At 41.6% G+C, this 13,945-nt stretch overlaps 1 protein-coding gene across 2 annotated transcripts in view; it reads left to right on the forward strand.

The window, feature by feature from the left end:
• pde2a (phosphodiesterase 2A) overlaps positions 1–13,607 on the forward strand; it is a 136,374-nt gene extending 122,767 nt beyond the window's left edge. For both annotated transcript variants that reach the window (XM_076736126.1, XM_076736125.1), the window contains exons 14-31: positions 2,231–2,342; positions 2,661–2,700; positions 3,215–3,278; positions 3,559–3,640; positions 4,016–4,190; positions 5,171–5,283; positions 7,044–7,121; positions 7,230–7,352; positions 7,456–7,526; positions 7,891–8,013; positions 8,143–8,230; positions 8,801–8,848; positions 9,404–9,478; positions 9,613–9,712; positions 10,682–10,794; positions 11,891–11,929; positions 12,031–12,137; positions 12,662–13,607. In XM_076736126.1, the coding sequence (XP_076592241.1) occupies positions 2,231–2,342; positions 2,661–2,700; positions 3,215–3,278; positions 3,559–3,640; positions 4,016–4,190; positions 5,171–5,283; positions 7,044–7,121; positions 7,230–7,352; positions 7,456–7,526; positions 7,891–8,013; positions 8,143–8,230; positions 8,801–8,848; positions 9,404–9,478; positions 9,613–9,712; positions 10,682–10,794; positions 11,891–11,929; positions 12,031–12,137; positions 12,662–12,896 (1,786 nt within the window). In that variant the 3' untranslated portion in view covers positions 12,897–13,607. The remainder of the gene's footprint in view (positions 1–2,230; positions 2,343–2,660; positions 2,701–3,214; positions 3,279–3,558; positions 3,641–4,015; positions 4,191–5,170; positions 5,284–7,043; positions 7,122–7,229; positions 7,353–7,455; positions 7,527–7,890; positions 8,014–8,142; positions 8,231–8,800; positions 8,849–9,403; positions 9,479–9,612; positions 9,713–10,681; positions 10,795–11,890; positions 11,930–12,030; positions 12,138–12,661) is intronic.
• Positions 13,608–13,945: the final 338 nt, after the last annotated feature.

A 13,945-nucleotide genomic window follows, 5' to 3' on the forward strand; every position in this document is an offset into this window, starting at 1 on the left:
AAAAATGCTCCCCAGTTGTGTCTCTGTATGTGTTTCTCAAAGAAATAGTTTGCAAGTGTGATGAAAGTTCTTATCTATCTATCTATCTATCTATCTATCTATCTATCTATCTATCTGTCTATCCATGCATCTATCCATCACCATTCCCTTGTCAAGCAGCACATGTCTCTACTTGTTTCCATGCTGGGAGATTAGTGTAGTCTATCTTTTTTCCCTAAACAAATTTCTCGCGAGCACACAAACTTCACACACATGCATGCGCTCACATACAATCCCCTCTCTCTGTGAGTGAAGACTAATATAGATGAGAGGGGATCGTGTCCTATAATTTCTTCCTCTGCCAGTGGCACTGATGACAGAGCCGGCATCTCATTACCATAGTAACAGCAGCAGGATTATGGTTGCAACTGCGCATAAAATGTGATAAATCCATCCTTTGCTCCGAGCACCGTCCTCCAGATTTTAGCTAAGACATACATATATCTCATATATTGCATATTCATGTGCAGAGTTTTTTGGAACTTCTCCCTGCCTGCCCCTCGTAAAAGTGTAACTCAGCCTCTAAGTGTAGGACACAGGTGCATGAAAACACACTGTGGCAGTAACAGGTCTATAACTCAGTTTTGGTGCCTCAGTATTCCTGCTCACAAGCATCATTTAATCTTGTTTTTAAGTTAGGAGAATAAGCAGAAATATACTGAAGACGACGTGTGCAACAACAACAACACGATGATCAAGTGTACAGTATGTAAGGCCAACACTGGATGAGGTTTTGTGTTGAAAATGAAGTTGGCAGCAGGCTTAGGAAGGCCGAATTAATTTGGCTGTTGGATTTATTTCTGAGAAACTGCAGCCAAGCCCATGGCAGCATCACACAGGGTGCACACGTTCTTCATTCATTCTCCATTTCTTTGTGGAAAGTGTTGTTTACTTTCTTACTGTGTGTATCTGACTTGTGGTCTTTGGAGATGGACTCCTGCTGGTTTTCGTTCTCGCGGTGGAAATGGTGATTTTTCTGTCGTAGCTAGAAATAACTAGCTGGTACCACAGAAAATTACTCTCCAGTCTGAGAGGCTATTGCTTTGTGTTGCTCTCCTGAATGTCAGTGATAAAGGATTTGTACCTCTTGTGGGAGAGTGAACTTAATTGCCCTCAAACTGAGTTTTCCAGGCCTTTTCCAAGCTTGGTTCAAATCCTTCCCCCTTTGCTAGAATTCCTGGGAGTCTAAAATCAGGGCAAGAGGCCCCAAAATCTATACCCTGATCCTGACATCGACACAGTAATGTGCCGCTGCCCTCTGTAGGCAAAGAAGGATAACTGCTGGCAACTGCTGGCGTCACTGTGGTCACTGCAGATAATTTCATTCATCAGTCTTCATTTGCCTCCTTCATCCTGTCAAGTTCTCACGGGTCTTTGTCTTAAAGGAGAGTGACGTTCAGCACCTGCAGGAAACCAGAGTTTGGTTCTGTTTTCAGCCATTCAGACATATTACACTAATTATTCATTCTTACACAGCCCTAAGTTATTCTTTGTTTTTAGTTAATAATAATACACCTTGCTTTTCTTTTAGGACTTCAACTAAAGATTGTTTTCATCATCAATTAACTGTTGATTATAAAAGAACTCATTATGCTAAAATTGAAAATGCTTAAGCTCTTCAAAATTGTACACTAAGTGCAATACTTGAGTAAATGTACGTAGTTACATTCCAGCACTAATGAAATGATTTTAAAAAACAGGGAAAAAGTTTTCTAAAGCCCTAAAGATGATGTATTTTCTCTGACCAACAATACAAAACCCAAAGACTCAATGTTTTAGAAATGTTTTAAAGGTCCAGTGTGGAGGATTTAGAGGATCTATTGGCAGAGATGTAATACAATGTTCATAGTTATGTTTTCAGTGTATAATCACCTGAAAATAAGAATTGTGTTTTTGCTGCCTTAAAATGAGCTCTCATGGCTACAGTGGGGGCGGGTCCTCTTCCACAGAGTCTGTGTCACTTCATGCAATGTGCAGCCGCACCACTAGATGCCACTAAATCCTACACACTGGACCTTTAATAGCAATACAACATTGTCAACATATGTATAATACGAATATTTGATGTTTGGTAAAATGAGTGCCAAAGTCCCACAGCAGCCTATTAGCTTTGTCTGAATTCAGACTCATCATGAGACTGTCTGTGTGTGTGTGTTTGTGTGTGTGCGCGTGTGTGTCTCCTCCACTGCAGACACACAGAGGCGGATGAGCATGCAATCCAGCACTGTTTCTGCTACACTTCAACGGTCCTCACTTCAACTTTGGCCTTCCAGAAAGAGCAGAAACTCAAAGTGGAGTGCCAGGTACTGCACACCGCCCCTGTTACACAGAGCTGCATTCATTTCCTGTAGACTTCCCCTAATCTTAACCATTACCACTACTGTCCATAACCCAAACACTTCGCCTTAACCCAAGTATTCACCCTAAAATCTAATGATTTACATTATGGGGACTTGCATTTTGTCTCCATAAGGAAGGCAAGTCTGCACAATGTAACTGTGTAAACAGATTTATGTCCACACACACACACACACACACACACACACACACAGTATACTTATGCAAATGTACGTGAAGCTGTCTTTTAAAGAGCTTATCGCGTGCACTGTTTCTCCTCACAGGCGCTCTTACAAGTGGCCAAGAATCTCTTCACACACTTGGGTAAGTTTCCCCCCTCTGTCACTCTCCCTCTGCGAAGAAAGAACGTTGTAGGACAATTTGCGTTAATGGCCGATACTTAAATGATCACCAAGTGAAACGAATGGCACGCGTAATTGAATGAGATATTACTAAACCGAAAGGTGATTACGCTCAGGATCATAACCATAAAATCAAAAGGGCATTAAAAATGATGGCGCCACCTCTGTGTCCTTTAATTACAATGAGGCATTTAGATTCTTATCTAACAGTAAGCACCAAGAGTAGAATAAAGTCATTGATGATTCACCATGATTGCAGGTACAAAAAATTGATCCGCTGGTAGAGCAAATTGCCTCTCACTGTACTGTTGACTACAATAGCTCTTATCAGCTTGTGCAGCTGATCCACTGGCACTCACTGAGTAACCTCTGTTTGTGTCTCTCTGAGCTTTGCTGTATCCCTTTAATTTCCTCTGTTTTCCTTTTATTTCCTCTCTCACCCTCTCTTTCTCTCCCCCTGTCTCTAATTCTTTCAGATGATGTGTCAGTGCTGTTACAGGAAATTATAGTGGAGGCCAGGAACCTCAGTGATGCAGAGATGTAAGCCCTCTGATTCATCTTCAAAGGGATGTTTCACTGCGTGTGTGTGAACGGGGGTGTGTGTGTGCAGTGTGAATGTCTTTATCTGAAAAGGCTATCTTGGCAATTTGTTCTTGACTGACTTGCTGCATTTAATTAAAGTTACAAAATGACCTGAGATTAAATGAGATAAAACACTCTCATTTTCTCTGCTTTGCTCTGTCCTCCATTACCCCTTTAACCCTGTGTGTGTGTGTGTGTGTGTGTGTGTGTGTGTGTGTGTGTGTGTGTGTTTCTCCAGCTGTTCAGTGTTCCTGCTGGATCGAGTCAGTCATGAGCTGGTGGCGAAGGTGTTTGACGGGGGCGTGGTTAGTGATGAGGAGGTAACACACAAGTGTTCAGTTGATCCATGTTTAATTTGTTTTTCCCAATATGAAAGTGTGTCTCGTGTCTTTCCTGTGATCTTTTTTTAGGGGGATCATTCACGCCTTGCTTAGAGAGCTGACAGTCGAGACAGACAGGAAATGATGGGAGAGAGAAATAGGGACAAAAGTCCAGATCCAGACAGCATTGTCAGGGCCTGAAACCCCCAGGGTGCCCTCCTGGTTGGGGACCGTGGCTGCATGTCTCACCCCTCATTTCCTGTCTGACTCCAACCAATTAAAAGCAAAAGTGTTAGAAAGATAACAAGCAATTTTGTGTGTGTGTGTGTGTGTGTTTCTGTGTGTGTGTGTGTGTGTGTGTGTGTGCGAGTGCAGAAGGAGTTTCGTATTCCAGCAGATCAGGGCATTGCCGGTCACGTGGCGACCACCGGCCAGATCTTGAACATTAAGGACGCCTACTCCCATCCACTCTTCTACCGTGGTGTGGACGACAGCACCGGCTTCAGGACCCGCAACATCCTCTGCTTCCCCATCAAAGACGAGAACAACGGTAACAACAGTGACTTCTACTCACAAAAAAACTCAATAAGAAATCTTTCACTCAGCACACTCAGACATGCATTAGCTGCCAGGTTAAAGCACCTTTCAGACAGGTTAGCGTCATTCAGAGTGCTTTGCAGGTGACAGACAATAACACATATTCAAGACTAATACACAAAACGTTTCTTATCACCTACAGTATTTGTTTAGGTCGGCTGAATTAAAGATATTAAACATGTGGAGCATAGAAACTAAAAGCGTGCCAAATTTTTTCTGCTGTTTTAACACAATGTGGCACATTTGTTATCTCTGCAGTTAAGGGACTCCACAGACTCCTCTGCAGAGTTCAGTAATGCACTTATAATGCAATAATGAGGCTGCTGATAATGTAATAATGGCCAATATTGACTTTTTTTTGGCAGATTTAGCTTTATTACACCACAGCTGCTCCTGTTACATCCTCTGCTAACTCTTTCCTTTTAAAAACAAAGCTGTATTTCCACACATGTGCTCTCTCAGAATAGCAGCAGGTGTTGTTACATCACATCCTTTGCTCCTAAATGTTAAAGTGCACAAAGTGCACTCAGCGTGTTCCATACCTGGAAATCACAGAAAACTCAGACTTTGATGGTGCTCCTCACTCCTTGCTCTGTCCAAGCAGAATGGTTGTAGATTCTGTGTAATTTGTCTCTATGTAGAAAACTGAAGCTCAGATTACAAGTTTCAATTCAGATCTTGTATGTGCGATTAGCCTCAGCTCTGGTGTTAAATTAATTGAAGTTGGCAGACCTGTTTGATTCAGCTTTGCAGCTCTGACTGTTGCATTCTGTGCAATCATCTTCCACTCTCCATTTCCCATCACCATCAACTCTCATCCACCCACGTGTCTGTCACTCCTTTGTTTCCTGCCTCTTTCAATGTCTGACCGTCCTTTTCTCATTCCTTGACTTGTGTGCTCTTCGCCCTTTCTTTAAATCCTTCCTCTTCTAGAGGTGATCGGGGTGGCCGAGTTGGTGAATAAAATGAATGGGCCGTGGTTTAACCGCTTCGACGAGGACCTGGCCACAGCTTTCTCCATCTACTGTGGTATCAGCATCGCCCACGTAAGTCTCTTCTCCCACTGAAAGAACTGACTCAATAACCTTTGAATTTTCTGTTTTTTTTTTACTATTGAATAGCCTTAGACGTCCGGTTAGGGACGAGCCATTAAATTGCTTCTTTCAGTCTTAGCATATGCTGTCACCAAGCACATCAAGCATGAAGTAACTATTAACAATGAAAACTGTGCAACTACGCATTTGCAAATATCAGTTACAAATTAATTAACACCTAAAACGTCTCACTTTACAGTAGAAGGCAGCTTCTCTCCTTTTTTCTTATCATATCTATTAGCAGCAGTGGAAAAAGTATGAAACATTAAAAGGGAATAAATGCAGCGTTTCTTAAGCTGCACATTCATCTTCATACAAACTGGTTCATTGTAAACAATCCTCGGCCATTAACTCAGCTTGGTTTTAAACATGCATGTCATTTATATTAATGTCATCTCTGCACGCTTATGGTCATTAATTCAATTGGAGGAATAAAAGAAAGTTTAGAAAGTCAGCATTTACAGTATATGGATCATTAGGAGTCTCTTACTAGTTAAACGGTGTGTTAGATCTTTTGGGAGAGAGATTGATCCCAGCTGGCAAAATGGGATCGGTTCAGCAGGAGCAGAACGCTCAGTCAAAGCAGAGTCGAGCGAAATCTCAAGGGAAATTTAAAGAGATTCAATTTGTGATGGAGCTGAGTGGCTTTTATGGTGCAGTTCACAGGCTTTGTATGACTGCAAAGCCATTATCACACATTCAGCTGAGCTAGTGTATGTAGCTCACGAAGGCGATGATGAAGATGGTGATGTTTGCTACAATAATGGGGATCAGAAAAAGGTGAGCGAGGGCTGCGCTGTACTGTGCTGTCAGAGCTGTTGAAAGATTGGTATGGTTTTAACAGCTTTTTCAGAATGTAATGATCAAAATTGTGCTAGTTTGCTTCCCCCCTTTCACCTTTTACCAGAATATAGTGGAAATATTGATCAAACTTGATTTGCTGTGTGTAACTACAGTGATTTCTCCTGCCTTTAACATTGCTCTGATCCAGTCACACAAGTGATTTGAATAATTGAAAGAATCTAGACATGAATTGAATCTACAATTTACAGAAGAAAGAAAGAAAGAAAGAAAGAAAGAAAGAAAGAAAGAAAGAAAGAAAGAAAGACTCTTACAGCTGACTCAGAGAGTCACAAAGCACCGCTGTGATGATATTTTATTCAGCATTTCCCATTCACCTTCATATTAAGCAGCTCTTGTAGCGTCTGACCTTTTAATGATTGCAGGTACTCGATAGTTTATTGACAAACTATAAAGATATTAGACTGGAAAAATAATTGCCTTCTAGGCAGCTCATTAATCATTTAAACATGATCAAATGCATTATTTATCAATGCTCACCCTGTATCATGGTGCGCTGCAGGTTGTAAAAAACATTTCCCTCATGTACTGAAATGTAAGCAGCATTCAGTTTGATTTACATTGTTTTGTACATTAGACACAAAGCATGTCTGATGTACCCAAGTGGATTAACATGAAGGGTTCAGTTCATAGCGTTTGGGACTGGTGCTCTTTACAACCTTACTTTAAAATCAAGCTCGTTTGGCGACAAAAGATCGGATTCAAATTCAGTCTATCCGATAATCTTTGCAGGTCAAAATGAAGAATAAAGAAGAGCGTTCTTGGCTGTGCATATAGCAGCCAGCCATCTTTCAGAGCTAAAGCTGTTGATTCGATATAGCTTCTCTGTAATATGATGTTTGTCCCTCTAGTCTCTGCTCTACAAGAAAGTCCATGAAGCCCAGTTCAGGTCCCACCTGGCCAATGAAATGATGATGTACCATATGAAGGTAAAATCATATTTGTCTGTCTCACTCACTCTGGCACACAGGCACATTGTATTTACTGACACTGTCAATATTATTTACTCCATATGATTCAGTATGTGTATGTTGCAGGTGTCAGAGGAAGAGGTGTCTAAGCTGCTGAAGACGGGGATTGAACCGGTGAAGGAGATCCACCCCTGCTACGCTGAGTTCACATACACGCCTCGCTCCCTGCCTGATGACACCACGCCCCTGGTAAGGACCAGAGGTCAAGAGACAGCAGAGAGAGAGTAGAGACACGGAGCAGGAGAGGCAGATGCAAAAATGATGTAACTGGTCCTGTTGTGTGTGTTTGCAGTGCATCCTCAGCATGTTTGAAGACATGGGTTTCATCAACACGTACAAGATTGACCTGCACACTCTCGCCAGGTCTGACAACTCAGCTTCTCAACTGCTTTATAGTTTGTTGGAGTAGAAAGTGCTTTTTGGGGCTGAAATATTCAAATTTTCATGGACCCTATCAGTCAGCTACAACACTTTGGAAAGAGGGGTGTAAGCAGTGGGAAATTATTGAAACATGTTTCAAGTCAAAATCATTCCTTCAACTTGGGGATTGGTGGAATGGAACAGACTATTTCTGGTGCTACTTTTAATTGAAAGAAAGAGCAGCACAAGAACCGTTCTGGTCCACAGGTCATAAAGAAATCATTTAACTACATATTGGAAAACCAGTCGACTGCATGTGCTATGCGCAGTGTTGTAGATGATAAGTAAACTGCTGTCTTGATGCCAGGTTCTGCCTGATGGTGAAGAAAGGCTACAGGGACCCTCCCTACCACAACTGGATGCACGCCTTCTCCGTCTCACACTTCTGCTACCTGCTCTACAAAAACCTAGGGCTGTCCAACTACCTCGAGTACGTATTTAAACACATCAGAAATTGAACTGTAGCATTGCTCGTATTGCTAAAATGATCCCACTGCTGACACAAGTGGCCAAAAGTTTCTGTTTTGATCCTTAACCCTTCACTTTCTTCTCTTTTTAGGGATATAGAGATTCTTGCTCTCTTTGTCTCCTGTATGTGCCATGACCTGGACCACCGTGGCACCAACAATTCTTTCCAAGTCGCCTCAGTGAGAACGGAAATTATGTTCATGTGTCTGCGGTATAAGCAGAAACATAAATGATACAAAGAAGGGGAAGCGAAAGGGAGAATAAAAACATTAAACCTCCCGAACACGTAGAGTGCAGTCGAGCAGCATCGCACCTGCACTTTAAAAATGCAGGCTAAAATTTGGCTTTTAGATGCTCAGGATGGAGCGCATCAATAAGAGCCAGCCTCTGGGTGTGTCTGTGTGAAATCAGAGTCTGTGGTTGTGTCTCCTCATCTGTTTTCGCCCCAGCGAGACATTAGATGTCATTGTGATTAGAAGCATGTTGCCCTGCTGCACTCGAATCATGCATAACCCTGCAGCACCTAAATGATACACACACACACACACACACACCAACTGTCGTAACGCAACAAAAGTCATCATTTTATCAGCTTCCTTCATGGTTTTTCTATTTGAAGATTCATAATCAATTTGACATGTGCAGTTAAAGAGAAGGAGTGCGTTTTATGGAAGGATGTTGTTTCATTTGAATTAATGCAATGTGTACACTGAAAGGACTGCGTTTCATTTGTCTGTTTCTATTTTCAGAAATCTGTGCTGGCTGCTCTCTACAGCTCAGAGGGATCTGTGATGGAGGTAAATTCACAACCAGTGAGGGATTTGTGGCAATATAAATATTTACTGCATGCACGCTCAGTGGCCACATTATCAGATGCACCTGCACAATCTATCGCAGTTCAGTACAACAGCTCTGCCATAGATTGTACTCTTCCAACATATAATTATTCTTTTTATTATAATGATCATTTCAAGTTGTCACGGTAGGAAATGTTTAAATTTAATTATATGTTTATTGCTGAGTGTTGTACTGGACTTATACTATGTTGAGAGGCTAACTTTTTGTATTTCCATTTACATACATGAGAGGGGCAGAATATTAGAGGTCCATGCTATGTTCTTATGTTTGTCTGTTCCTTTCAACATGATCCACTGTGTGAGCTATTCATGTTTTGTTCCCTTACGACACCTAGTGGCCAAAATCAAACCTTAATTCCTGGTTTCAGTGATGAGGCGATGGGAGGCATGTAAATTGGCTGTGCTTGTTGCTTTGCAACATGACTCAATATTCCTTTAGAGGCAGCATTTCAGATGCACTCATTCATGTTCCCGTTGTGCTGTTTGCCATGACAGAGGCACCACTTTGCCCAGGCCATCGCCATTCTGAACACTTTTGGCTGCAACATCTTTGAGAAGTTCTCCAGGAAGGTGAGATATAAAATCTGTCATTGACATGTTAGAAATGTCTCCCTCCATTTGTCTCTCTCTCACTCTTAATTTGCATTTGCTACATTCTACCATCCCCGTATTTGCAAGCTAACGTTATTTTTGTTCTTATTTAGGACTACCAGCGTGTGCTGGATTTGATTAGAGACATCATTCTGGCTACTGACCTGGCTCACCACCTTCGCATTTTCAAGGACCTGCAGAAGATGGCAGATGGTGCGTCCCGGTAGTTCAGTATGCACAGCCACATCTCTACTTTTGTTTTACACTCCCAACCTTTAACAACAAAGGGAGGCTTGGTTCAGATGCTGGATCCAGAGCACCAAACCAATATTTTTATTTTCTCTTAAATTAGAGCAGCCTGATTTCACAAGAAGAGACGGCAATGCAACATGCATTGTATTTAAAGGACACACTATAATTACAGCAAATTTACCATTTTGATCATTGTATGATGAATCACAACTAAACCCATAAAGTTTATGTCCAGTTTTTGGCTAAATAGTCATTGACAAATATGCAGGCTGTGAAATTAGAAACTCTGCAGTGCAGCTCTCTTCTTAGCACCACACAAAATACACATACTGACTCTAGATTTTCATTATGTGACTGAGGATTCTGAGGTCAGACTTGCAGTATTCATCACTGACATTCTTAGTTTTCCTCTACTTTCAGTGGACTATTTACCCTTTCAAGGGGACAATTGCTTGCTGCACTCTTATGTAATGTAATTGGCTGTAACCTCCTGGCCAGCATTTTGTTACAGCTGAATGCAGCCAATTATAAGTTATCTTGAGTGGATGTCTCCTTAGTGAAATCAATTTGTGCTGTTAAAGCAATTCAAGGACATTAAAAGCTTCTAAATGAGTTGAGAAACTGTCTCGCACCACAGAATGTAACTTGTCTATCATCAACGAAAATCGTTCAAAACCCATTGAAATTGTTAAGATGCCATTGAAACACCATTGACACACACACACACACACATGCCTTCCCTGACTGGACATTGTAACTGGACATTTTGAAATTTGGAAAAAATCTGTTAAATGATTCCATCTGAAATTTTATGGTGGTGATTTGACCAGTAGTTTCCCTCAGACCCTCACAGAGCTCTCATCTAATTCACTGCAAACGTAAGTGCGTAAATGCAGCTGAGATAGTCATTTTTGCACGTGTGTGTTTCAGACGGATACAATCCAAAAAGCCGCACACACCGTTCCATGCTGCTGTGCCTGTTGATGACATCGTGTGACCTGTCAGACCAAACCAAGGGCTGGAAAACAACACGCAAGATTGCTGTCAGTTCACAGTCTACATGTCTATTCTTGACACAAATTTAGCTAAATGTGCTTAGTTTTTACATATATGAGGAACTGTCAGACAAAAACTTACATCCATGTGTCCCCACGTAAGAAAATATCACCTTGAAGTCTTAATTACAGTCACAATAACAACATATGGATCAGCACACAGGTATTTAGGTCATGCTCCCATGAAGGGCTCATATGGGGTTTGTGCTTCACCCTTTGACATATGAAGCGTAGTATTTTCATTCTTGTACATGTGTCTTATTACCCGTGAAATGTGAAAAATTACTGATATTAACATTTAGTAATGATAGCGCACAGTTTCAGACATCTTACGTACTATCTCTGCTAGTTGACGTAACATTTCTCCAGAGCAGCTCCGTATTTTCAACAGTGCATTCCCCAAAGATCTCCCACTCCCAATGACTGTACAGTAAAACTGACCCATTTCTGGGACAATAAAGATTGAGATGTTTAGCTGTACAGCTGGAAACAACCTTCCAGTCTATATGCCCTTGCATTCATTATGTTCTGTGAAACTGCACTCCATTTTAGGATTATGTTTAATCTCGGTCTGCCCCCTTTTTCGACACCAAGCCCCTGACCCTTGTCCTAAATCCTACACCCTAAATCTCCAAACACCTAACACCTACAGCAAATGCACTGTAATCCTTTCTCCCCACACTGAACACACATTTCTGTTTAATTCAGGGTCTGGCTCGCATTGATCTCGGTTGGTACATGATTTTCTCACTGGCCAGAATGGGGATTAATGAAAAAACAGCAATCACACCAAATATTGAATTGTAATAAAGCTCCTAAATCTGTGATTCACCAGGTTTACATCAAATACTGTTTGTTATTGTGGTATTGTAAGGTTTTACATAGTAGCTTGTAATATTTATGTTTTAAAATTGGTTTACGCTCATTTTGAAGTTAAATGAAAACCCAAACTTCTACATAAAAGATGTCTTAATAGAGTTTATATCTTAATATTCCAGACTGTATTTGCTGCTTTATTGTGTGACATTACATACGTATGAAATCATGTGCTCAGTAACAGCTGTCTGCCTGTATGTGTCCGCAGGAGCTGATTTATAAAGAGTTCTTCTCTCAAGGAGATCTGGTATGTGTCAGTGTACGTTGGCTGTTAAGTGGCTGAAGTGTGTGTGTCTTTTTACACAATAGAGAGCTTCTTACTCATGTCTGTCTGTGTTGTGTTTGCAGGAAAAAGCCATGGGGAACAGGCCCAGTGAGATGATGGACAGAGAGAAAGCGTACATCCCAGAACTACAGATAAGCTTCATGGAACATATCGCCATGCCCATTTACAAGTGCGTACACACAACTTCACACCCCCCTCGATCATTTTAACCACATATCACACTGTCTTAAGACTGGCCTTGGTCCCCACACTCACACTCACACTCACACAGAAAAAGAAGTGTAGAACTTTTTTGGTTTATTCTCACTGCTCTCATCAGCAGCAGTAGTACAGACAGCTGTTTTCAGTGGAAAAAAAGCTCTGATCACTGTACACTACCTAACCAGCATCAAACAGCAAACAGAGACAATTAGTGACTATCTGATTATCACAGTGGAGCACTTAGCAGCCAGGTATTTCCCTCAGGAGCTGGAGGAGACCAAAACAGAGCTAAAATAGACTGACCATTTGACAGCTGGCCTGAAACATGACTTCAAATGAATGTCCATATGTCTGCTAGCATGTTCACCATATCAAGTTTATAAGGTGACTTGTCAATGTTGCGTTTGCAGCTTGTTGCGCTTCCTCCACATGGTCAAAAAAATGAGCTATTGCAGGTTTAACAAAATAAAATGCTGTCCTCTGTGCGTTTAGGCTGCTGTCTGAACTGTTTCCTGGGGCCACTGAGCTGTACGAGAGAGTGGCGGCAAATCGGGAGCAGTGGACCAAAGTGTCCCACAAGTTCACCATCCGTGGGTTGCCTAGCAACAACAGCCTAGACTTCCTGGACCAGGAATACGAGCTGCTGCAGTCCCAGGGTGCTTTCGGGAGCGACGACCACTGCCTCAATGGCTGCCTCGACGATGCAGAAGGAGGGAGGGGTCAGTGACACCATGGGGCCGCTGACGGTTTCTTGAAGTTTTCTGTGGTCCAATAAGAGGCTGAGGATACCTTTTTAGCGACCTGAGAGGGAGGGATCTCTCTGTTGTCAATCACTTAGATGCTTAGCAGGCCATGCAGAATGGACAGGACAAAGTTTCAGACTAACTGAATCAGACAAGCGATTTGAAACACGTGGATCCATCTGAGCCGGTTCAGTGATTAGATGCTACATGTTGCTTGTGTCTCCAGTTCAGGAAGGCAGAAGGTGGTGACTTTATCTTTTTCAGCAGCTATACTGGAAAAATAAGTTTTTACCGAAAGTCACAAGTTCATTCATACAGTACTGATCCGGATTACGATTGTAAAAACACACACACTGACACACATATGTACATGCACATACTGTTTGGACACACAACAGAGTAAAAAAAAAAAAAAAAACAAATTTCATTCTTATGGAAAGAGACTACTTCAACATCTAACAGTGAGATACAGTGCTATTCTTTCTGTAAAATGTTTCATAATAGCTTATACTGATTTAAATGGCTCAGCTTTGTTCACACACAAGCAGCTGCCATCGTCCCTCACCTGATGCTTATGAATGCATGCTGTATGGACACCTCATGTATTATTCCTTTTATCGTCACTGTTGATTTCTCCATGGCTAAGAAATTAATGCAGTCCATTTTTATACCATCAGAACAGGTTTTTATATTCAGCTCTTCACAGCACATTTAATTCATTCATCATGTCCATGAAGTTGTACAGGGGAGGTTTAGTCCATTTACTTACACAGCATTACCACCCTCACATGTATTCATTCGCTTTACCTCATTTCTGGAGGTGTTTAAGGGACAATTTGACAATCACCGATCCATGAGTCACTGATCCCTGGCCACGACACCCCACGCCGTGCATATTAACTGCATGTCACTGCATCACGTTTGCATCTGCGCCTCAAACAGAAACCACTCATGACCCATGACAATGCACCCTGAGTTTTTTTTTCTCAGCCATCCTTCCCACTTCCTTGCATCTTTGTCAATTCCTTTTACT

The sequence above is a fragment of the Chaetodon auriga genome, chromosome 7, assembly GCF_051107435.1.
Source record: "Chaetodon auriga isolate fChaAug3 chromosome 7, fChaAug3.hap1, whole genome shotgun sequence".
Taxonomy (NCBI): Eukaryota; Metazoa; Chordata; class Actinopteri; order Chaetodontiformes; family Chaetodontidae; genus Chaetodon; species Chaetodon auriga.